The sequence below is a fragment of the Tursiops truncatus genome, chromosome 3 (genome assembly GCF_011762595.2).
Source record: "Tursiops truncatus isolate mTurTru1 chromosome 3, mTurTru1.mat.Y, whole genome shotgun sequence".
Lineage (NCBI taxonomy): Eukaryota > Metazoa > Chordata > Mammalia > Artiodactyla > Delphinidae > Tursiops > Tursiops truncatus.
The window spans coordinates 169,815,585-169,840,250 of NC_047036.1; the positions used below are offsets into that span (position 1 = coordinate 169,815,585).

The 24,666-nt window shown below is 52.1% G+C and overlaps 2 protein-coding genes across 6 annotated transcripts in view; one reads left to right on the forward strand and one right to left on the reverse strand.

The window, feature by feature from the left end:
- Positions 1-14,110, reverse strand: part of AP3D1 (adaptor related protein complex 3 subunit delta 1) — a 44,731-nt gene extending 30,621 nt beyond the window's left edge. For 2 of the 5 annotated variants that reach the window (XM_033854833.2, XM_033854836.2), the window contains exon 1: positions 13,780-14,110. In XM_033854833.2, coding sequence (XP_033710724.1) covers positions 13,780-13,875 — 96 coding nt within the window. In that variant the 5' untranslated portion in view covers positions 13,876-14,110. The remainder of the gene's footprint in view (positions 1-13,779) is intronic. The other 3 variants (XM_033854835.2, XM_033854832.2, XM_033854834.2) reach the window with 2 other exon arrangements.
- A 6,554-nt stretch (positions 14,111-20,664) lies between these two features.
- Positions 20,665-24,552, forward strand: JSRP1 (junctional sarcoplasmic reticulum protein 1). Its single transcript, XM_073803506.1, has 7 exons — positions 20,665-20,781; positions 21,714-21,866; positions 22,253-22,290; positions 22,436-22,538; positions 22,952-23,122; positions 23,813-23,904; positions 24,012-24,552. The coding sequence occupies exons 2-7, from the start codon at positions 21,749-21,751 to the stop codon at positions 24,468-24,470; spliced, it is 981 nt and encodes a 326-aa protein (XP_073659607.1). The 5' UTR covers positions 20,665-20,781; positions 21,714-21,748; the 3' UTR covers positions 24,471-24,552.
- The last annotated feature ends 114 nt before the right edge of the window (positions 24,553-24,666 follow it).

The window sequence follows — 24,666 nt, forward strand, 5'->3', positions numbered from 1 at the left end:
CTATGAAACATTTAGAGAAGAGCTAATACCTATTCTTCTCAAACTCTTCCAAAATATAGCAGAGGGAGGAACACTTCCAAACTCATTCTACGAGGCCACCATCACCCTGATACCAAAACCAGACAAAGATGTCACACAAAAAAACTACAGGCCAGTATCTCTGATGAACACAGATGCAAAGATCCTCAACAAAACACTACCAAACAGAATCCAACAGCACATTAAAAGAATCATACACCATGATCAAGTGGGGTTTATGCCAGGAATGCAAGGATTCTTCAATATACCCAAATCAATCACTGTGAGACACCATATGAACAAACTGAAGGCTAAAAACCATATGATAATCTCAATAGATGCAGAAAAAGCTTTTGACAAAATTCAACACCCATTTATGATAAAAACTCTCCAGAAAGTAGGCAGAGGGAAACTACCTCAACATAATAAAGGCCATATATGACAAACCCACAGCCAACATCATTCTCAATGGTGAAAAACTGAAACCATTTCCACTAAGATCAGGAACAAGACAAGGTTGCCCACTCTCACACTATTATTCAACATAGTTTTGGAAGTTTTAGCCACAGCAGAGAAGAAAAAGAAATAAAAGGAATCCAAATTGGAAAAGAAGTAGTAAAACTGTCACTGTTTACAGATGACATGATACTATACATAGCGAATCCTAAAGATGCTACCAGAAATCTACTAGAGCTAATCAATGAATTTGGTAGAGTAGCAGGATACAAAATTAATGCACAGAAATCTCTTGCATTCCTATATACTAATGATGAAAAATCTGAAAAAGAAATTAAGGAAACACTCCCATTTACCATTGCAACAAAAAGAATAAAATACCTAGGAATAAACCTACCTAAGGAGACAAAAGACCTGTATGCAGAAAACTATGAGACACTGATGAAAGAAATTAAAGATGATACAAACAGATGGAGAGATATACCATGTTCTTGGATTGGAAGAATCAACACTGCGAAAATGACTCTACTACCCAAAGCAATCTACAGATTCAGTCCAATCCCTATCAACTACCAATGGCATTTTTCACAGAACTAGACCAAAAAGCTGCACAATTTGTATGGAAACACAGAAGACCACAAATAGCCAAAACAATCTTGAGAAAGAAAAATGGAGCTGGAGGAATAAGGCTTCCTGACTTCAGACTATACTACCAAGCTACAGTAATCAAGACAGTATGGTAATGGCACAAAAACAGAAATATAGATCAATGGAAGAGGATAGAAAGCCCAGAGATAAACCCACGCACATATAGTCACCTTATCTTTGATAAAGGAGGCAAAAGTATATAATGCAGAAAAGACAGCCTCTTCAATAAGTGGTGCTGGGAAAACTGGACAGCTACATGTAAAAAAATGAAATTAGAACACTTCCTAACACCATACTCAAAAATAAACTCAAAATGGATTAAAGACCTAAATGTAAGGCCAGACACTATAAAACTCTTAGAGGAAAACATAGGCAGAACACTCTATGACATAAATCACAGCAAGATCCTTTTAGACCCACCTCCTAGAAAAATGGAAATAAAAACAAAAATAAACAAATGGGACCTAATGAAACTTAAAAGCTTTTGCACGGCAAAGGAAATCATAAAAAAGACGAAAAGACAACCCTCAGAATGGGAGAAAATATTTGCAAATGAAGCAACTGATAAAGGATTAATCTCCAAAATATACATGCAGCTAATGCAACTCAATATAAAAAAAAAAAAAATCCAAAAAATGGGCAGAAGACCTAAATAGACATTTCTCCAAAGAATATATACAGATTGCCAACAAACACATGAAAAGATGCTCAACATCACTAATCATTAGATAAATGCAAATCAAAACTACAATGAGGGCTTCCCTGGTGGCGCAGTGGTTGAGAGTCCGCCTGCCGATGCAGGGGACACGGGTTCGTGCCCCGGTCCGGGAAGATCCCACATGCCGCGGAGCGGCTGGGCCCGTGAGCCATGGCCGCTGAGCCTGCGCGTCCGGAGCCTGTGCTCTGCAACGGGAGAGGCCACAACAGTGAAAGGCCCGCATACCAAAAAAAAAAAAAAAAAAACCTACAATGAGGTATCACCTCACACCGGTCAGAATGGCCATCATCAAAAAATCTACAAACAATAAATGCTGGACAGGGTGTGGAGGAAAGGGAACCCTCTTACACTGTTGGTGGGAATGTAAATTGATACAGCCACTACAGAGAACAGTGTGGAGGTTCCTTAAGAAACTAAAAACAGAACTACCATATGACCCAGCAATCCCACTACTGGGCATATACCCTGAAAAAACCATAATTCAAAAAGAGTCATGTACCACAATGTTCATTGCAGCTCTATTTACAACAGTGAAGACATGGAAGCAACCTAAGTGTCCGTCAACAGATGAATGGATAAAGAAGATGTGGCACATATATACAATGGAATATTACTCAGCCATAAAGAGAAACGAAATTGAGTTATTTGTAGTGAGGTGGATGGACCTAGAGTCTGTCATACAGCGTGAAGTAAGTCAGAAAGAGAAAAACAAATACCATATGCTAACACATATATTTGGACTCTAAAAAAAAAAATGGTTCTCATGAACCTAGGGCCAGGACAGGAATAAAGACGCAGACGTAGAGAATGGACTTGAGGACACGGGGAGGGGGAAGGGTAAGCTGGGATGAAGTAAGAGAGTGGCATGGACTTACATACACTACCAAATGTAAAATAGCTAGCTAGTGGGAAGCAGCCGCATAGCACAGGGAGATCAGCTCGGTGCTTTGTGACCACCTAGGGGGTGGGGTAGGGAGGGTGGGAGGGAGACGCAAGGGCGAGGGGATACGGGGATATACGTGCACATATAGCTGATTCACTTTGCTGTACGGCAGAAACTAACACATCACTGTAAAGCAATTATACTCCAACAAAGATGTTTAAATAAATAAATAAAATGTTTCATATTCCCTTGGGAGTATTTAAATATTTATCTAAAACATAGTTACACACATGAAGTTAAAGTAAGGAACGTGGGAGAGAATGATTAGTCTTTGCAGTCTTATTTACACACAGCATTGCTAACAAAGAACTATTTACTCTCCTTTTCACAAAAAAAGAAAAAAAAATGGCCAAGGTATACAGGCATGATCTAGATCCAGGAAATTATACAGGCAGACCTCAGAGATATTGTAGGGAGGGTTTCAGACCACCTCAATACAGTGAATATCACAGTAAAGCAAGTCACACGTAAAAGTTACGTTTACGCTGTTCCGTAGTCTGCCAGGTATGCAGTAGCATTATGTCTAAAAAAACAACATACACGCCTTAATTAAAATCACTTTATTGCTAAAAAAGGCTAACCATCATCTGAGCCTTCAGCGAGCCATCTTTTTTTTGGGGGGGGGCGGGGGAGGGGGCAGGATCTGAGTTCCCTGACCAGGTATTGAACCTGCGCCCTCAGCAGTGAAAGCACCAAGTCGTCCTAACCACTGGACCGCCAGGGAATTCCTAGCGAGTCAATCTTTTTGCTGGTGGCGGGTCCTGCCCCCATGCTGTGGACGGGGCGGCCGTGGCCATTTCTTTTATGAAGTCTGCCGTATCGGTGGCCTCTTCCTCTAACGAACGGTTTCCCCGTGGCGTCCGATACTGTTTGACGGCATTTTACCCGCAGTAGAACGTCCTTCACAGTTCGAGTCAATGCTCTCAAACCCTTTATCAACTAAGTTATGTAATATTCTAAATGCTTTGTTGTCATTTCAACAATCGATTATGTCACGTCTTACGTGGGCGAGGTTCGTGGAGTCCCAAAACAACAGCAAGAGTTAACATCAGAGATCACAGACTACAGATCATCATCACGTAATAATGAGATAGTTTGAAAACTTGTGAGAATTACCAAAATGTGACACAGAGGAAGTGAGCAAATGCTGTTGGAAAAATGGCGCGACACGCGTGCTCCCTGCAGGGTCGCCACAGACCTTCCATTCGTGATAAACGCAGTATCTGCAAAGCACAACGAAGGGAAGTGCGAAAAAATAAGGCCTGTCTGTACCAAAAACATGAAATAGAAATATTTTAAGATCTAAAGTATAAATAGCTAACACATATAACGGACACTGTTTTCAAAAAAAGAAGTTGGAGATGCAAGCATGACGAAATTCTCAAACACCTTGGCCTGTTCTGAGCAGGGTCACACTTCACCACAGAGCAAATAGTACTGAAATGGATGTGTGATTCAGAATTTACCAGAGAACAAAGGATACAACCTTCCCTCATATATGAACCCGGCAGCTATAATAAAACAGCCATTTCAATACTGCCTGCTCAGCAGAGTTCCCTGGGACACTTAAAAATCCCCAGGATCCCCAGGCCCTCCCAGAGGAGTGGAGTCAGACCTCGAGGGCTGAGGCCCAGAGAAGCTGCCGTTGACCCGGAGGTGCTGGCAGGCTGCAAAACCATGCAGCTGGACCCTGGACTCCTCTTTTAGACTTCTTTTTTAAAGAGATTTAGGTTCACAGCAAAACTGACTGGGAGGCAGAGGTTTCCCACCCCCCGCCCCACGTGTGCACAGCGTCCCCACTAGCAGTATCCCCCACCAGTGCGACGTGTGTTACAACCGATGAACCTACACGGACACGTCGTTATCACCCAGGAGCCACAGCTGACGGAGGTTCACTAGTTTGTGGGTTTGCACACACATACACTGACCCGCATCCACCGTTACGGCGTCACACGGCGTAGTTTCACTGCCCTAAAACCCCTCTGTGCTCCGCCCATTCATCCCTCCTCTCCCCAATCCCCTCACCATTGATCCTTCCCCCCTTCCAGAGTTCTGCCTTTTCCAGAATGTCCCAGAGTTGGAATCACAGTGTGTAGCCTTTACAGACTGGCTTCTTCCTCTCGGTCATGTGCGTTTAAGGTTCCTGCGTGTCTTCTGTGGTTTGATGGCTTTCTCCTTAGCTCTGAGGGACACTGCATCGTCTGGATGCTCCGTCCACAACCTGGGCGACATTATCTCTGCTGCCTCGTCCCCTGCCGTCTCCCAGAGGTGCTCTCTGGATCGTCCCAACATGCCGGTCCTGCCACCACCCACAGCTGCCCCGGCTCGGGACCCAGAGCCCCAGCACCCTGCTCTCATGAGCACCAGCACCAGCAGTGCTCAGACCTTTGGGAGCTTGGACGGGTTGAGACCACCACCGCCGCCGCCAGAGATGGGTGTAAGGACAGCAGCATTTCCAGGGCATGCCAGTGTCAGACCAGAAACATTTCAGAAGTCGTTATGATACACGACCAGGGAGGGCTCTCCCCGTTATTCCATCCACCTTGCCAAGAACAACCCAGCTGCCATCTACAACCATTGCTTCCACAAGAAAATATTAACATTTTAACCCAGAAACGTAGGCGAGTCAGCGTCGAGACGAGAGAACTTCTCCTGACGAGATGCAAGCAGGACCCACAAGGAGGGCACTGTCCTGTGCTCACCTGGCTGGGCATGGGCGCCGACGCCTCTGCAGCCGGAAGAGTCAGGCCTCCTGTAGAAGCCCGAGCTGAGGCCCACCTGGGGTCAGGACCCTTCACCATCCCAGCAACAAACACAGCCAGGGCACGGCGCTGAGGAGTTCAACGGACAGAGGCCAGACAGCCCATGCGGACCACTGCCACCCCATCCACCCCACGAGCCCCTCGTCCCCGCGCTCAGCCCCCGGCACCCCACGCAGGCACGTCAAGCAGCTCCTGACGGCCAATCATGGCCCTTCTCGTCACCTAGTCGCCCTCGGCTTGGACTGGAGCCCCACCTCGGCAGAGACAGAAGCAGATGGGTGGGGGCCGGGGGAGGGGAAATGGGGACCGTAGAGTGGGCACGGCATCTCTGGTGGGGTGACAGAAATGTAAAGGTAGATCGTGCTGATGGCTGCGCGTTTTTGTAAATACACTAAAACCTTCACAGAATTTCACACTTCAAGCAGGTGGATGCTAAGCTATATAAACCATACTGTCTCAATAAAGCCACAAGAGAAAAACCACTTCGGTGCCACCAGAATGGAAAGACGTTATTCAGCGACACGTGACCCGACGGGCCTGTGCCTCTGGTTCTGCAAATGCTCACAGCACTAGTCTACACCAGAGCGGCGACCCTCCTCCCTGCAGGGCGACAGCGGCCCAGAGACCCGGCCCAGCAGTGGCCTCCAGGGCCCGAGTCATTCAAGTGGAGGAGGAAGAGACCCTCAGCGCCGGGGTCCCCCGGCAGTGGATGGCAACGGTGGCGCCAGGACTCACCCTGAGCCTCCGCACCCAAGTATGCGCTGGGGTCGACAAGACCAGATCAGAGGATTCGTGGCGGCACTCTGGGGAGGCCGAGCTTTGGGAGACAGCGAGGGAGGCACGCCCGTCCTGCCTGTGCCCACCGCGGACCCGGGCACAGCCGGGGGGGCCGGGACTCGGCCATGGGGCCGCAGCCAAGTCTCAGGCTTCCCGACCTTCGAATCCCACCCCGTCCCCCCAGCAGAGCTCCCAGCGCAAAGGCTCTCAGCTCTGCGGCCGTGCCCCCAGGGGACACCGGGCCACACCTGGGACTTCCTTGGTCCTCAGATTGGAGGGTCTGGCAGGCAGTGCGTGGGGCCAGGGCGGCTGCTCCACACCCCAGCGCCCAGGACGGCCACCCCCCAGGGGATGAGCAGGCCCCAGAGTCCACGGTGCCAAGGGGGCACCCCAGCATCGAGCCTACTTAGGTCACCATTCCTCCTTGTTTTTTGTTTGTTTGTTTAATACTTTTGGCCACACCGCGCACAGCTTGTGGGATCTTAGTTCCCTGAACAGGGATTGAACCCACGCCCTCAGCAGTGAAATCGCGGAGTCCTAACCACTGCACCGCAAGGAATTCCCCCCTCCTGCTTTTCAACCTCCTGGAATTGTTATGCAAATGGAATTCCCGAGGGCTGGTGACCCGCACAGACACAGCCCACTACAGACTTGGTCCTCACAACTGCCACCGCCCACAGCCTGGCCACCCACTGCGCCCAGGGCCCGGACTGTGTGCCCTGTGAATAACTCCTCCAAGTCAGGGAGAGCTGAGAGCCTTATGCTGGGAGCTCTGCTGCGGGGACGGGCTGGGGGTCGAAGGCTGGGAAGCTTGAGGCTTGACTGCAACCCTGCGGCCGATCCGTGGCCGAGTCCCGGGACCCCCAGCTGTGCCCGGGTCCTCGGTGGGCACAGGCAGGACGGGCGCGCCCCCCTCACTTTCTCCCGAAGCTTGGCCTCCCCAGAGTGCGCCACAAATCCTCCATTCTGGTCTTGTCGGGCACCAGCGCCCAGACTCCCAGCGCAAAGGCTGGGAGGGTCAGGCAGACGGCGTCACGAAGGCTGCAGATGGCACTAAGCCGAGGAAAGAGTAAAGGCAGGCGAGGCCCCGGCGGCTGCTGCTGGGAACGGGAGCCACAGGAGCGCTTCTAGTGGTCGCGACGCTGCCCTGGAGGCCAAGGCTGCTCCTGCCCATGCTGCTGCAGTGACTGCCCTCCCATGCAGGGCGCTTCATCAAATGCCCCAGGCGGGAAACAACCCAGAGGTCCGGCAACAGTCCGAAGGATGTTCTGAAGGATAAATCAACCACAGCAGACCCCTGCCGGCGACCAAAGCGAACAAGCCACCGTGGCCCTTCCCCGCAGCAGCGAGCGACAGAGGCGGCCACTGACACCAGCCTGCAAGCAGAAGTAAGCGAGACGTTCAGGGACATTTAAGAGACAAAACTATAAGCAAGGCAAGGAAATTACCCTCAGAGAACTTAGGATAATTATCATATGATACTTAAGCTGTACGAATGTGCATTATATACTTCACAACTAACAAGAGTTTGAAAAAAACACACAAATCTAGGAGACTCACCCTGTGGGCTGTCTAGGAAACCTCCCCGTTTCCCTTCACTCTGACATCCAGCGCGGGCGTCCCGCACAATGACCGACTCCCTGACACCAGCTGGGTGTCCCAAAACTCAGTTCGGATCTGACCCTCTCTGCTCGGCATCAGCGCAGACCCCACAGGCTGAGGGCTCCGTCACAGGTCTGTCCCCACCTCACACACCCGCCAGCTGTAAACCAGAGTTCCCATGACCCGCTTCTCCGCAGGGAAGCACTTACTCGTTCGTGTTTTCCAGTTTATCACACGGTGTGAGAGGCACGACAAAGGATACAGATGAACAGCTGGACGGAGAGGCAGAGAGGGTGGGGTTCAGAGGGTCAGGAGGCAGAGCTTCTGTCCTCGTGGCACTGGGGGGCGCCACCATCCTGGCACATGGATGCTTTCACCAACCGAGAACCTCCCTGAGCCTCATACTTTAGATTTTTATGGAGGCTTCATCACGCAGGCATGATCCATCATTAACTCCACCTGCAGCCCCTCTCCCCTCTCCGAAGGATTGGCGGGTGAGCGGGTATGAAGCTTCAAACCACGGCCTGGTCTTTCTGGCGACCTGTCCCACCCAGGAGCCCACCCCGGATCATCTCATTAGAACAAAAGACACTCCTATCACCCAGGAAACCCCAAGGGATTCAGCAGCTCAGTGTCAGGAACCGGGGGCAGCGACCGAATAACCCAACAAGGATGGCCCTAGTACCTCTGTTGCTTAGGAAACGACAAAAGCTCCAGGAGCTCTGCGACAGGAGCAGGGACAAAGGCCATCTTATCTCACAATAGCACAGCGTCCAACAACACAATGACAACACAGGGGACAAGGGACGCCTGGATGAAGGGCCAGCATTAGGGAATTCTGGGAAATTTTCCTTTATCAATTTGGGTCAGGGGTTCTCGTCTGGGCAATCCCACCCCCCCAGGGGACACTGGGCCACGTCTGGGGAAACTGTGGTTGTCAAGACTGGGCATGGCCTGGTATCAGATGGGCGGGGCCAGAGATGCTGCTCCACACCCCAGAGCGCCCAGGCCAGCCCCCCTCAGAGGAATGACCCAGCCCTGATGTGGGCAGTGCCGAGGGGGAGAGACCCTGACTTAGGGTAACAACCCATTTACTAAACGTCCTATCTTCACTCTCCTCAGAAGCTGTTAAAAGGAATCTTACAGAAATAGCTTAAAAGCACCAAGTGCTTAGCCGTGCCAGACGTAACACGTGCTTTCGTCACTGTCCTCGGAGCGAGGGCCAGCCCCACACACACCTCACAGCCCGAGGAGCCCCACACAACTTGGCACAAGGATGAACCCCAGGAAATTGCCATTTTTGAGGTCAGAAGCACTAGAATATCAGCACTTCACACAGTTCCATCTTAATCCCAGATTATACCCAATTTCAAAATATCTCTCTACAGTCACCCCTTGGTATCTGTGGGGGATTGGTTCCAGGACCCCCGAAGACACCGAAATCCTCAGACACTCAAGCCCCTTGTATAAAATGGCGCAGACTTGCATACAACGTGCACACAGCCTCCGGTACACTTTAAATCATCTCTAGATGACTTACAATACCTGATACACTGCAAGTGCCGTGTAAATGGTTGCCTGCGTTCAGCAAATTCAAGTCGTGTTTTTTGAAACTTTCTGGAAATTTTTTTTTGGAAATATTTTTTAAATGTGTTTAATGTATGTAACAGCACATATATGATGTATACTTTTAAAAAAATATTTACTTATTTATTTATTTGGCTGTGCCAGGTGTTCGTTGCAACACGTGGGATCTTCGTTGCTTCGTGCGGGATCCTAGTTCCCTGACCAGGGATCGAACCCAGGCCCCCTGCGTTGGGAGCATGGAGTCCTAACCACTGGCACCGGGGAAGACCCGAAACTTTCTGGAATTTTAAAAAAAAATACTTCCAATCCACAATTGGCAAATACAGAACCTGCAGATACACAGAGCCGACCACACACAGTTAAAACTAAATTTTTTAAAGTTCAGAAACTTCGGGACTTCCCTGGTGGTCCAGTGGTTGAGAATTCGCCTTCCAACGCAGGGGATGCACGTTCGATCCTTGGTCGGGGAACTAAAATCCGACATGCCACGGGGCAACTAAGCCCATGCGCCGTAACCACTGAGCCCGTGCACCGCGACGAAGACCCAACGCAGACAAAAAAAACCACAAAATTTTAAAAATTTTAAAACAAATAAATAAAAACAAAGTTCAGGGGACTTCCCTGGTTGTGCAGTGGATAGGACTCTGTGCTCCCAATGCAGGGGGCCTGGGTTCAATCCCTGGTCAGATCCCACACGCGTGCCGCAACTAAGAGTTCACATGCCACAACTAAGAAGCCTGTGTGCTGCAACTAAGACCCAGTGCAACCAAATAAATATTTAAAAAGCAAATAAATAAATTAAAAATAAAGTTCAGAAACTTCAGTTAAGTGGGTCGGAAATTTTTAGACCCAAGAGAAAACGCTCAGACACCACCCAAACCCTGGCTGATACTGCTGAGCGTCGCCTGATGGAATAAGCTGTGGCACCAAACAGAAAACATGGAACCCACCTCAACGCCACTGGGGGGCAGGGTACATAGACTGCAGTGCCCCACGTGGAACCCACACTCATGAGGGCGAAGCCCTCAGGAGCACTTGGCGTGCGTGGACAGCACTCAGGAAGGCTAACAGGCAAGACCAGGACAGAATCTTAACAGACAGAACCTCCCTCAATTTCTACACACAGAAAAAATTCTCAAATTGATTTCTGGGGAGAAGAATGTTACCTTTTGACTTAATAAACGCTAAGCTCGTTACAAAAAGTTACGGGTATAGTTTAAAAGACTGAAAGAAAAACCCTTCCCCAAAACATGAAAAGTACTCGTAAGAATGAAACGTTAAAAAGTCATTTGTTTTTTCCTAGTCATACCCAAGTTTTGGAAGCAAGGACATTCGCAAGTGAATTTCCACCTACCTGCCAACATTACCTGTACTGTATCTTAGGGACTGAAACAAACTCAAGCATCCAAGAAACAGGTGAATTAGCCAACTGTTTCTCAAACTTCTTTGACTCATTGGAAAACATATATTTTCCATGGTAACCCAACTCACAGGCATACATACACTTAGTATCATAAACTGAAACAAAAGTTTCAAAAAACAAGTTACTCCACCAGTGATCCGGATTTCCTAGTTTCTTCTTTTGGGGGCTCACAGAAGCCTGCATTCTGTCACTTGCTGCACCCTCACAGGCGCTCAGCAAGGTGGAGAGGTGGCTGTCACCCCCACTTCAAAATATCAGGGGGCTCTCCCCAGGTCACCCAAAGAGACCCAAGAACCAGGATGTCGGTCTCCCAAAGTCAAACACTAAACCACGCTGCCTTTCCACATGGCTTTTAAAGTCACCGATAACCCTCACTTCTGTGGTGCCGCACAGAAGTTTTAAGCTAAAATCTATTACTTTGGGGACTTCCCCGGTGGTCCAGTGGTAAAGAATCTGCCTTACAATGCAGGGAACACGGGTTCAATCCCTGGCCGAGGAACTAAGATCTCACATGCCGCAGGGCAACTAAGCCCACACGCCTCAACTAGAGCCCCCGTGCCACAAACTACAGAGCCCACGCACTCTGGAACCTGCGCACCACAACTACAGAGCCCACGCGCCACAACTAGAGAGAAGCCCATGCACCACAACGAAAATCCCGCACACTGCAACTAAGACCCGACGCAGCCAAAAATAAATAAATAAATAAAAAATAAATAAGTAAATCCTTAAAAAAGAAATCTGTTACTTTGAGGGGAAACTATACTGCTGCCAGAAGTCTTCCCTGGAATGTGTGGGGCGGGGCGGGGTAGAAGGGAAGAAGTCATCTTGGAGCTAGAAGAGTCACCCCACAGCCACCTGCTGTGCTCCACAACATCTGGAACCAGTAATGACCCTCCAGATCACAACTCTTCTGATGAGGAAACCTCCACATCCCGACGCCACGTCTGTGGGAATCGCCAACAGGCTAAGGGCAATATTCGCGTGGAACCTTGCCTTGAGGACTCCCAGCACCAGCACCTCCACCACCAAAACCCCATTTAGTAGGCTCCGAGCCTGTGGGGACAGCGCCATCAATCCCAAATGAATAGAGCACAGCCCAGGGTACTACCAGTGATGACTGGCACACGCCGTAAAAAGCAGACCCCCCTAACTGCATTGTGCATCTCTCTACTGGAAAGACCCCTCGGCCCCTCCTCGGAATCCTGGAACAGACTGCTCAGTAACATCCACTAACCAAGGCGGGAAAATCAGGAGGCCAACTGGCACAGAAAAGGAAATCTAAGGGTGCAGACACCTTCCAAATTCACTTAACCATGCTTAGTATCTAAAATGCAGTCCAGGGCTTCCCTGGTGGCTCAGTGGTTAAGAATCCGCCTGCCAATGCAGGGGACACAGGCTCCATCCCTGGTCCAGGAAGATCCCACATGCCGCGGAGCAACTAAGCCCATGAGCCACAACTACTGAGCCCGCGTGCCACAACTACTGAAGCCTGCGCGCCTAGAGCCCGTGCTCGGCAACAAGAGAAGCGACCGCAATGAGAAGCCCGTGCACCGCAACGAAGAGTAGCCCCCGCTCGGCGCAACTAGAGAAAGCCCGCGCGCAGCAACGAAGACCCAACGCAGCCAAAAAGAAATAAAATAAATAAATATTTAAAAAATTGAAATAAAATAAAACAAAATGCAGGCCAACCAGTACTCTTTCAACTCAAAGAGAAACTGAAAATCAGACCAAGAGTTCCCTACACTTGTAACCAACGCAGCTGGCCAGAGCTTCCAATGTGATTTAAAACCCAAGTGTAGCCAGAGAAGAGAAGGAGTGACAGAAATGAACCAAAACAACCTAATTACATTTCAGGGAAGTCACACCCATTCTGAGAAAGTGCAACAAAGAGGCAAGGAACTCAGGCTCTCAGCTGAAGGACAGAGCCCAGGGCCCTTGGTGCCTCCCAGCAAATTCCTTAACTTCTCTGCACCTTCCTCCGGGTACTGCTGGGCTTCCCGGGAGCCACTGTGAGGGCCGGCGGGGTGTAATCTGGTAGTGGGACCTGCACAATGTCTAACAGTTGCTCTCCATCGGGCAGCCTCACTCTCCAGCCAGGAAAAGGGGACCTTCTCCAACACCCCATTGTGTAAGTGCAGGCTTGGGCGTCCATTCATGGAAGTCAGAGGTCTGGTGGTCACTAACTGTCCCCGATCCTCCTAAATCTAGGTCACAGGTTGGGGGGTGGCGGGAGGGAAGAAAATGGTGCCCACGATTACATTACTTCTGGAAAACCTTTTCCCTCAGACTTTCGGGTGTCTAGTTTAAGTCGGCTTCCCTATTCCAGGACCCCTGAGCGGCTTCCTCATTTCGGCCGAGGACATCCGCTGCCCCACCTCCCCCACCCCGTAAGAGGCGCGGCCCCACCTTCCGGGGGACATGGGCCCACGAGGCAAGGCCTGGACGTGCGTTTATCCCACCAGGGGTTCCCCCGCGGAGAGGAGAGTCCCCCAACCAGGAGTCCAAGGCCTGGGGCGGGGCCGGGGGCCCTCCCTTTTGAACAGGAGACCGAGAACCACACTCAAGATTGGAGATCCACCACTGGGGGGGCGGGGGTGGGCTGTGAAGTCTCTTCCGGGCCACCCTCGGGGAGGAGGCGGGCCCCCAACGCCGGGCAGTAAACTAAGGCTCGGAGACGGAGCGGGCGTGCGGAGGCCCAGGCCGCGGGCAGCCGGGGCTCGAGCCGGGAGCGGGGCCTCGGGGGCGGGCTGGGGGCAGGAATCAGGGGCAGGGCCGGGGTCGGACTGCGTCGGCGCGAGGGTCCGGGTCCGGATTCGGGCCCGGGCCAGCGCGCCGGGCTCACCTCGTCCTCCTTGTGGTTGCGGATGCCGCGCACCAGATCCTGCAGATTCTTGTCGAACATGCGGTCGATGCTGCCCTTGACCATCTTGAGGGCCATCGCGGCTGCTGCCGTCGGGCCCGAACCCCGGGAGGCCCGCGGCCAGGCGCCCTGAGGGGGCCCGGGGGGCCGCGTCTGCCGCCCGCGGAGCGCTGCGCTGCCAGCCGCCGCGGCGGGGCGGTCTCCCAGGCCAGTTCGGCGGCGGTCGGCGGGGCGGCGGCGGCAGCGGACCCGCTCAGCAGGCCGCGCTCCCCTCCCCTCCGGCTCCGCGCCGCTTGCAAATGGCGGACAAAATGGCGGCCGGTCAGCTGACGGCGGTAACCCGGACCGGGCGGCCCGCCCCCATAGGCCCCGCCTCCCTATAAACCCCGCCCCTTCACCCCTAGACGCCGCGTTTCCCTGACAACGCCAGACAGCCCAATGGAAACGCAGACAACGGCCTCCGGGCCGCTCGGCCGCGACCCCTCCAGCTCAGGGCTCTTCCCTCTCATAGGTCAGTGACCTCCGGAACTCCACCTACTTCCTCGTTCCGGTTGTAACCACGCCCCCTAAGCGCTCCCTCCCTGGCCCGCCCCTCAGTTAAGTGACAGGTGTGGGCGGGCCCATCTGTGGGCGGGGCCTGCTATGGGCGGGGCGCCCACGTGGAGCTTCCCAGGGTGGTTCCTGGAGAAGGACCCAGCTCCGCCCTTTCTGATTCTAAAAGCTGACGGTGTCAGAGAACTTCCAAAACCGACTCTACGGCGAACCGATCCTGAGTCTCCTGCACATCTCACAAAATCCTGTGATATGGACAGGACAGGGATTAACATGGCCACGTGGAAAAACTGAGGCCCAGAACTAGGACTTCAACACAGTCTTTCATTCAACGAACTTTATTGACAGCCTACTATGTGCCAGGCCTGACCAGTGAATGAGATACACTTGGTTCCTGCCACCGTGATCCACCATAAAGAGAGTAAAAAAGCAAGCCACAAACTGGGGTAAGATATTAGCAATACATATATCTGACAAAGGACTTATATCCACAATACAGTTAAACAGAAAATAAAGCAGAACCAAACAAAAGTTCCTACAAATCGCAAAGAAAAACACAAACCAGTTAAAACATGGCAAAAGATTGTGAATATGCATTTCACAAAAGAAGATATCCAGGGCTTCCCTGGTGGCGCAGTGAGAGTCCGCCTGCCGATGCAGGGGACACGGGTTCATGCCCGGGTCCGGGAGGATCCCACATGCCGCGGAGCGGCTGGGCCTGTGAGTCATGGCCGCTGAGCCGGCGCGTCCGGAGCCTGTGCTCCGCAATGGCCAATAGACTGCTGTATCTCAGTTATGAGGGAAAAGTAAATTTAAACCACACTGAAATATTTCTGTACTCCCATAAAAATGGCTAAAATTAGAAAGGTTGCCAATTTCAAGTGTGGCAAGGATGTGGAGCAACTGCAACTCCCCTGTCTTACATTTCAGGTAGGAATGTAAAACTAAACAGCTACACTGGAAGCCTTTGTAGTGGAAGCACAGCGTTAACCACTAGACTACCAGGGAAATCCCCTGGCTGTATCTTTTAAAGCTAATATATGTATGCCCTTTGACCCAGCAACTCTACTACTGTACCCAACAAGAATGCATAAATACATCCACCAAAGACTTGGATAAGAATGTTCACAGCAGCCGTATTTATATTAGCCCAAAACTCAAAATGATCCAAATGTCCATTGACATAAAATGGATATATAACTCCTGTGGTATATCCAACAACGGAATACTATGCAGCAACAAAAAAGAACAAATCACTGGGACTTCTCTGGTGGCACAGTGGCTAAGAATCTGCCTGCCAATGCAGGGGACACGGGTTCGAGCCCTGGTCTGGGAAGATCCCACATGCCGCAGAGCAACTAAGCCCGTGCGCCACAACTACTGATCCTGTGCTCTAGCGCCTACAAGCCACAACTACTGAGCCTGTGCACCTGGAGCCCGTGCTCCACAACAAGTGAAGCCACCGCAATGAGAAGCCCACACACCACAGCAAAGAGTAGCCCCCACTCGCCGCAACTAGAAAAAGCCTGCTTCACCAGTGAAACAGTAACAGTTGCTATTAACCGAAAAAAAAAGAAAAAGAAAAAGCCCGTGCACAGCAACAAAGACCCAATGCAGGCAAAAATAAATAAATAAAAATTTATAAGAAAAAAAGAACAAATTACTAATACACAGAACAAAATAGATGAATTACACAGACACAATGGTGGACACAAAAGAGTGTACACAGTGTGGTTCTATTGCCATGATGTCCAATTGCAGGCAAAATTAATATATGGTGATAGAACTAAGTAACATCATAAGTTACACAACTATACAAGAAAGAACTGGAAACTGGATAAATAAATTCAATAAAAAATTAGTAGACATGTGAAGAAGCAAGAAAATGTAACTTATGAACAAGAGAACAAAAGGGATGAATAGAAATGGACCCTGGGGACTTCCCTGGTGGTCCAGTGGTTAAGACTCTGTTCTTCCACTGCAGGGGGCTCAGGTTTGAAGATCGGGGAACGAAGATCCCACATACTGCTCAGCATGACCAAAAAAAGAGAAATGGACCCTGAAATAACAGAGAGACGAGAATAAGCAAAGATTATACTATAGCTACTATAAATACACTCAAAGATTGAAAAGAAAACATGTACACAATAAAGAGAGAAAAAGGAAGATTTAAAAAATAAACCAAGGAACTTGTAGACTGAAAAAGTACAACATATGAAAAATATTCATTACATGGAATTAATAACAGATTAGACATTGAGGAAGAAAAGATTAGTGAAATTAAAGACTTAAAAGCTATCTAAAATGAAGCACACAGAGAGCAAAAACGCTTACAAGATGAACCTCAGTGACCTGTAGAACAATATCAAGTAATCTAATATACATAACTGGAGTCCTAGAAAGAAGGAGAGAGAAGAAGGACAAACAAAAAAACAAAGAATGAGGCTTCCCTGGTGGTGCAGTGGTTAAGAATCCACCTGCCAATGCAGGGGACACAGGTTCGAGCCCTGGTCCAGGCAGATCCCACGTGCCGTGGAGCAACTAAGCCTGTGCGTCACAACTACTGAGCCTGCACTCTAGAGCCCGTGAGCCACAACTACTGAGCCCACGTGCCACAACTACTGAAGCCCGCGTGCCTACAGCCCATGCTCCAAAATGAGAAGCCACTGCAATGAGAAGCCCGTGCACAGTAACAAAGAGTAGCCCCCGCTCACCGCAACTAGAGAAAGCCCACTCACAGCAACGAAGCCCCAACACAGCCAAAAATAAATAAATAAATAAATTTATTTTTAAAAAAATCAGAGAATGAATGGCCACAAAGTTTCCAAATATAGTAACTATAAAACCACAATCTAAGAAGCTCAATGAATCCCAGAGGAGATAAACACAGAGAAAAGCACAACCAAGCACATTATAAATTAAAGTGTTGGAAATCAGAGATAAAGTGGGAATTCCCTGGTGGTCTGGTGCTTAGGACTCTGAGCTTCCACTGCAGGGGGCCTGGGTTCTATCCCTGGTCGGGGAACTAAGACCCCACAAGCCGTGCGCAGCATGCGGGATCTTAGTTCCCCAACCAGGGATTGAACCCAGGCCCCGTGCAGTGGAAGCGCCGTGTCTTAACCACTGGACCATCAGGGAAGTCCCAGGCAATACCTATTTTCAGATAAATAAAAGCTGAGTGAATGTGTGGCCAGTAGACATACAATAAAAGAAATGTTTTCATTCCTAGGTTTTGGCACCAAAAAAAAAAAAAAAGAAAGAAAGAAAGAAAAAGAAAATTAAAAAGAAAGGAATGTTAAAGGAAGTTCTTTGGAAAGAAGGAAATGTTACCAGAGATTTGGATCTATGCAATGGAATGAAGAACACAAGAAATTTACAAAATGTGGTTAATGCAATTTTTTTGTTTTTTAATTTGGCTATGCCAGGTCTTAGTTGCAGCATGCAGGCTCTTCTATTTCCCTGACCAGGGATCGAACCCAGGCCCCCTGCGTTGGGAGTGCAGAGCCTTATCCACTGGACCATCAGGGAAGTCCCAATATAATTATTTTTCTTTTTTTTTTTAAATAGTCTCTTCCTTACTGCATTCAGGGTTTTTTTTTTAATTAATTATTTTTTATTTATTTATTTTTGGCTGCGTTGGGTCTTCATTGCTTTGCGCGGGCTTTCTCTAGTTGCGGTGAGTGGGGGCTACTCTTTGTTTCCCTGCACGGGCTTCTCATTGCAGTGGCTTCTCATTTTGGAACATGGGCTGTAGGCGCACGGGCTTCAGTAATTGTGGCTTGTGGGCTCTAGAGCACAGGCTCAGTAGTTGTGGTGCATGGGCTTAGTTGCCCCGCGGCATGTGGGATCTTCCCAGACCAGGGATCGAACCCGTGTCCCCTACATTGGCAGGCGGATTCTTAACCACTGTGCCACCAGAGAAGCCCTATAATTATTTCTTAATGTCTTCAGATGATAATTCCCTTTTAAAGAAAAACTAACAGCAATGTGCTATGAGATTTATTTTACAACATAGTTGAAGTAAAGCAATAGTATATACAGAATGGGAGGTGGAAATGGAAATGGAAGCTTGTAAGGGTCTTACAGGATGTGTGAAGCAGTATGTTTTAACCCTAGTCATATTCAGAGACAGAAAGTAGAATGGTGGGGGCCAGGGGCTGGGGGAGGGGTGGAGAGTCAGTGTTTCATGGGGACAGAGCTTCAGTTTGGGAAGATGAGAAAGTTCTGGAGATGGATGGTGGGGATGGTTGCCCAACGGTGTAAAGGTACTTAATGCCACTGAGCTGTGCACTTAAAAATGGTTAAGATGGTGAATTTTATATTTATGTGTATTTTACCACAATTAAAAATTAATGCACAGGGCTTCCCTGGTGGCGCAGTGGTTGAGAGTCCGCCTGCCGATGCAGGGGACACAGGTTTGTGCCCCGGACTGGGAAGATCCCACATGCCGCGGAGCGGCTGGGCCCGTGAGCCATGGCCACCGAGCCTGCGCGTCCAGAGCCTGTGCTCCGCAAAAAAAAAAAAAAAAAAAAAAAAAAAAAAAAAAAAAAAAAAAAAAAAAAAAAAAAAATTTGCAGGAAGACAGGATCTGAACCTGCACTTGACCAAATCTCCTCCTCTCCTCCTCCTAATCCCAGCCCTGTCAGATGCAAGTGAAGGGATACACACAATGTGGTCCCTCCACACGCTGGAGCATCACTCAGCCACGAAAAGGGGTGAAGCCCCAACACTCGCTACAACGTGCATGTACCCTGAGAACATGATGCTCAGTGAGAGAAGCCAGACGCAGGACACACAGTGTGTGATTCCACTGATAGGAAACGTCCAGAACAGGCAGATCCACAGACAGAGAGAGTGGATACCTGGTTGCCAGGGGCTGGGGATAGGGGGTGACTCTGATGGGGACAGGCTTCTTTTGGGGTGATGGAATGTTCTGGAACCGGATAGAGATGATTGTGGCACAACTGTGGGAATGTACTAAATACCACTGGATTGTACACTTTACAGAGTGAATTGCACATGAACTGTATCTCAATAAGGCTGTTATTTAAGAAAATGACAAAGTAATTTCCAGTACAGCTCGGCTGGGCTGAGTGGTGTGTGTTTGATGATTGACTAAACAAAGGTGTGGATGGGTGACTAGGTGGGATGATACAAAAGCAGCCCACAATTGAATGTAAATTGGTGCAGACACTATGGAAAACGGTATGGAGTTTCCTCAAAAAACTAAAAATAGAGTTACCGTATGTTCCAGCAATCCCGCTCCTGGGCATATATCCAGACAAAACTCTAATCCAAAGAGATACGTGAACCCCTATATTCCTAGCATCACTATTCACAATAGCCAAGACATGGAAACAACCTAAATGTCCATCGACAGAGGAATGGATAAAGAACATGTGGTACATATATACAATAGAATATTACTCAGCCTTAAAAAAAGAATGAAATAATGCCATTTGCAGCAACATAGATACAACTAGAGATTATCATACTAAGTGAAGTAAGTCAGAGAAAGACAAATATATATCACTTAAACATGGAATCTAAAATATGACACAAATGAACTTATCTACGAAACAAAAACAGATTCACAGACATAGAGAACAGACTTGTGGTTGCCAAAGGGAAAAGGGGGGTGGGAGAGGGATGGATTGGGAGTTTGGGATTAGCAGATGCTAACTATTATATATAGGATGGATAAACAACAAGGTCCTACTATAAAGCACAGGGAACTATATTCAATATTCTGTGATAAACCACAATGGAAAAGAACATGAAAAAGAATATATATACGTATAACTGAGTCACTTTGCTGTACTGCAGAAACTAACACAACATTGTAAATCAACTATACTTCAATTAAAAGAAAAAAAAAAAACAGCCCACAGTTGAGCCTCACAGCCCCCCCTGGGAGGAAACGACCCGACTTTCCAGATGAGGAAACCAAGGCCTCTGAGCTGTGCCTGACCCGCGTCAGCCAGCAGAGCCTGGCTTCTTTTCGATGGTGTCATCCTCCTCCCTGAAGCCCTCCCTGATGGACCCCGGCTCCACAGGGACGTGGATGTTTAGCTGCTTCTGAGCCCGGCACGCAGCAGGTGCTCATAAAGGCGAGGTGACCACGCTTTGTGGGTGCTCCCACCCCCAGGGACCCTCTTTTCTGAGGCTGAGAGAGGAAGCAATGCTCCCGGAGTCACCGTGGCCAGCCTGGTGGTGGCTTTGTGCTCATGGGGGTGGGGCCAGTGCCTGGCCCTGCTCCGAGGTGGGGATGTGCCCCAGCAGGGACCTCAGGCCAGCCCTCCTTCCACCCCCGCAGCGGCTGAGGAGCTGATTGGCCCACCTCGCGGCCTCCAGCCACCTGCTGCTGTCTGTCTTGGGGCCACCCTCCCCATGCTCCATCCTGTCCACCAGGCCCAGCGTGGCAACAGCGGGGTAAGAGGGGCAGAGGGAGGCCTGGGCAGAGATGGTGGTCCCTGGGATCTGGGAGGGCATCCCTGAGGTCCACGGGTGTCCCCGACTCCTGTGGCTGCCCACACACACCCTTAGGGGCACCCCCTGGCCCACTGGGCCCCTTCCCCACGGCCTGCTCTGGCCCCAGGGATGGGTCACTCTGCTGGCAGCAGAGACACTGGGGACCCCAAAGAGCAGGGCTGTGGAAGCCAACAGACGGGTTTGGCTCCAGCTCTGCACAACCTCTGGCCCACGGCTCCACCTCCAGCCTCAGTTTCTTCATCTGCCCTATGGGAGCAGAGACGGCCAGAAGAGGTGGCGACCCCAGCGTTGGGGTCTGGAGGCCCGGGACCCCTGCCCCTGCCTGCCAAGGCCAGAACCAGGCTGGTCCCGGCTGCTGGGGCTTGAGCTCCTACACCCAGGGTGTCTGGGGGGAGGCTGGGTGCCAGGAATAGGGGGCGAGGATGGTCCAAAGGGAGACCCCAGGGGGGCAAGGGCCTAGGAGGGGCTGGGCCCCACATTGGCCTGTCCTGCTGGCCTCAGGCACTGGATAAAAATAGTCGCTGGTCTCTGAGAACATGAGCCGACCCTGGAGCCAAGGGTTCCGGTTTGGGCTCTTTGCTCACCTCTGTGTGACCATGGCCAGAACCCAGCCCACTCTGGGCCCCAGCAGCCCAGCAGCCTGTCAGGAGGGGTCCTGAGGCAGGCCTGAGGGGGGCAGGGAGAGTGCCTGGCGGAGGGCTGTGGTCGTGCCCTGCGTGTGAAGCTACCGAGGAAAGGTGGCTCCAGGCAGAGGGACACGGAAGGCGGTGTGGGGAGGTAGGGAGCCCCCTTCTCCCCAGGTCAGGCCCAGGCCCAGGCCCATACCAGGGGCTCAGCAAATGCAGGCTGCCTCCTCCCCCTCCCCCTCCAAGCCGGACTCTGGACCTGCTGCTTCTCAGACGTCTCCATGACAACCAGGGCCTTGGAGGAGTTGGATGGAGGCCTGGGCAGTTGCCAAGTGGACGAGGACCTCTCTGCACTGGCTGACCCCTGCCCAGGCCGGCCCCGGGAGGACAGGGCTCAAGGTAGCCAAGAGGGTACCACAGGATGAAGCCCACGCCCCCATCCTCCTGTTGAGCCAGGTGGCTCACCTTCAGGGACCAGGACTTGGTCTCCCACACTGGACTGACTTAAACCATGCCCCCCATTTCCAACCTGTGTCCATTAGTGTGTTGGGAGTTTGTAAAGAACCCAGAGAACACAGGTGCTGGGCCACACAGGTCGGGGTTTGAATCCCAGCTTGGCAGTGACGTGCTGTGCGCCTTCATGCAAGGCTGCCTCTGCGTCTGTCTGCTTTCTAATCTGCAGAACGGGAGCAGTCACCTGCCCCTCACCCAGCAGAACTGAGCGGAGGGTGGGATCAGCCTGGGGGTTTCCACGACTGTGACTGTCCCTCTTTTCCTGCCAACAGCAACATCCAGGCTGGCCGACTCCAGCAGCTGGCCCCGTGTGAGTAGCCAGGGCCCTGGGGTTTCAGCCCAGGGTGCCCCTAGAGTAGGGGACATGTTGGCCAAGAGGGTGCATTTCTGCAGCCCATGGGAAGGGTTTGGTCTCCCTTAGGGAAACACCCAGGATGACATGTTACTCCCCACAGGATTCTCAGGAGCCGGCAGCTGAGGGCAGCCCCGCAGGCAGTGTGGATGCTTGGCCCAAGAAAACAGAAAAGGAGCCTGTGGACAAAGTGGCCTCCGGACCGGGTAAGGAGAGGCTGAAAGCAGAAGCAAGTGGGTTTCCGGGAGGCAGGGGTGAGGTGGGGGTGGGGTGGGTGTGGATCAGCATGGGGGTGGGGGATTGGTCCTGGGCTGGGTCCTTGGATCTGGGGGGCAGAGTGATAGCGTGCATGGGGCTCCTGACTGGGGGGTGTCTGGGTGTCACAGGCCGTTACTCAGTGGGCTGTGGGAGCCTCTGCTAATTCATGATAACACCAGCTTAGGTGCCACTAAGCTTCAACTAATTATCTTCTAGAATATTCTCGGCATCCCAGTGAAGCGGCCAATCCCGCAGGGCTTAGTTCCTCGGCCCAAGGCCGCACAGCCGGGCAGGGCAGAGCTGAGTTTAGCCGCGGGTCAGCCCCACGCGGCCTGCGCCCAGCCCGCACTTGCTCCCGCAGGTCCCCAGAGTCCCGCGCGGAAGAAGGCGCAGGCCGCGCCGCCCTCGCAGCCGCCGCCCACGCCCCCGGTCCTGAGCGAGGAGCTGCTCTGGGGACACCTGACGCTCAACAAGTGCCTGGTGCTCGCCTCGCTCGTGGCGCTGCTGGGCTCCGCCTTCCAGCTGTGCCGAGGTGAGCCTGCGCCGCAGCACGTGGTTACTCCCTCCCGGAAGCGCGGACAGCCCAGGGGGCGGGTCTGTGCGCTCCCACTCTAGGCCGTGCGCGCCCCCTTCCCCCCAGTATGGACCTTGTGAGTGAGGGGGGGTTCCCCCGCCCCGTGCACCTCCTGCTCAGGGACAGACTGACCTTGTGCACCCCGACGGTCGCGCCCGACTCCCTCTATCCAGGACCAGCTTTGACCCCCGCCTCCCATAGACCTTAAGAGGAGCCCTGCCCCCCCACCCCCCAGCAAGGACCTCGGTGCATCTCCCTTTACCGGTGACCGACCCTCACTGCCCCACGACTCCCACCCCGGGCCTTGTAGGCCCGGGATGGGCGTGTGCGCCCCCGTTCGGTAGCGTGCTGCTTTCTCTGCGCGCCAGGGCGGGCGCTCCTGCGTCCCTCAGAGAAACGGGAGCATCCTTTTGCAGCCTGAATGAGGGAGGTTTGAAGGGAAGGTCATCGCAGCAGCGGAGACTCGGAACCCCTTCCCAGGGCTCGGAGGGACCCAGCCCAGCCTCAGCGTACCCGGTGGGGTCCGGCTGGGCCCCCTTGCATGTCCGCAGGGAGAGGGGTCTCTGGGGGCAAGGGCGGGGATGGACGGTGTGCAGTGGTCGGTCCCCTGGGCCAGGCTGTTTCGCATCCCCTCCCGTCCCCTCCCAGAGGCCGTGGCGGGGGAGGCGGAAGCCCCTGCGCCTGTCCCCGAGCCGTGGGTCCCGCCAAGCTCGTCCCTGAAGGAGCCAGCGTCACCCCTGGTAAGCACTTCCTCAAGTGACCTGTCAGTGGGGCCTTCACTGGGGGAAGGGGCCTGGGCCTTGGAACTCTGTGCCGACCCCACCACCCCACACTGTCCACATTGCAGCCAAAGTCCGTGGCCTGGGCCCCCCCACTGGGATCGCTCGAGCCCCCGGCGAAGGTAGAGGAAAGGGCCGCGGTTCCCAGGAGCAGCGGGGCTGCAGGGAAGGACAAAGGGGAGTCTGAGGAGACCGCTGAGGAGGAGCGCGTGCCGCTTGCCGACCGAGGGCCCAAGGAGAGGCGGAAGAAGGCAGAGAGGCTGAGAAAGGAGAGGCCCCGGAAGGAGAGGCCACAGAAGGAGAGACCAAGGAGGGAGAGACCCCGGAAAGAGGAGAGGCCGCGGGCTGCCGGGGAGGCCCTACACCGACGCTGGGAGGCGCGCGAAGGGGGCCATCGGGCATGGGCGGGAGAGTCCAGAGACCCCGAGCATAGGAAGAGGCAGGCCTGGGCCTCCCCGCGGCGCCCCGATGAGGAGGACCGGCCTCCCGGCCGCCAGAAGCACCACGCGGGCAAGGGGCGGGACTGAGCCAGACCTGGGTCCTGCGCGGGGATCCCTGAACCTCTGCTCGACCGCCCCGCAGTTCCAGCAAATAAAGCGAGCGCTGTGGTCCCCCTCATCGCCTGCTCCTTTGTGCCTGGACTCCAGAACCTGCCCGGGGCCTGAGTGACAGGGATGGGGAGCTTTAGGCGGCTGTAGGGGGGGGGGGGCGGGGTCGGGGTCA

Bases quoted from the DNA above. Each gene is read 5' to 3' on its own strand.
- JSRP1 (XM_073803506.1), top strand. From the start codon at position 21,749: ATGACAACCAGGGCCTTGGAGGAGTTGGATGGAGGCCTGGGCAGTTGC. The intron at 21,867-22,252 runs GTAGCCAAGAGG...TCCTGCCAACAG, and splicing joins CCGGGAGGACAGGGCTCAAG to CAACATCCAGGCTGGCCGAC. The intron at 22,539-22,951 runs GTAAGGAGAGGC...TTGCTCCCGCAG, and splicing joins CAAAGTGGCCTCCGGACCGG to GTCCCCAGAGTCCCGCGCGG.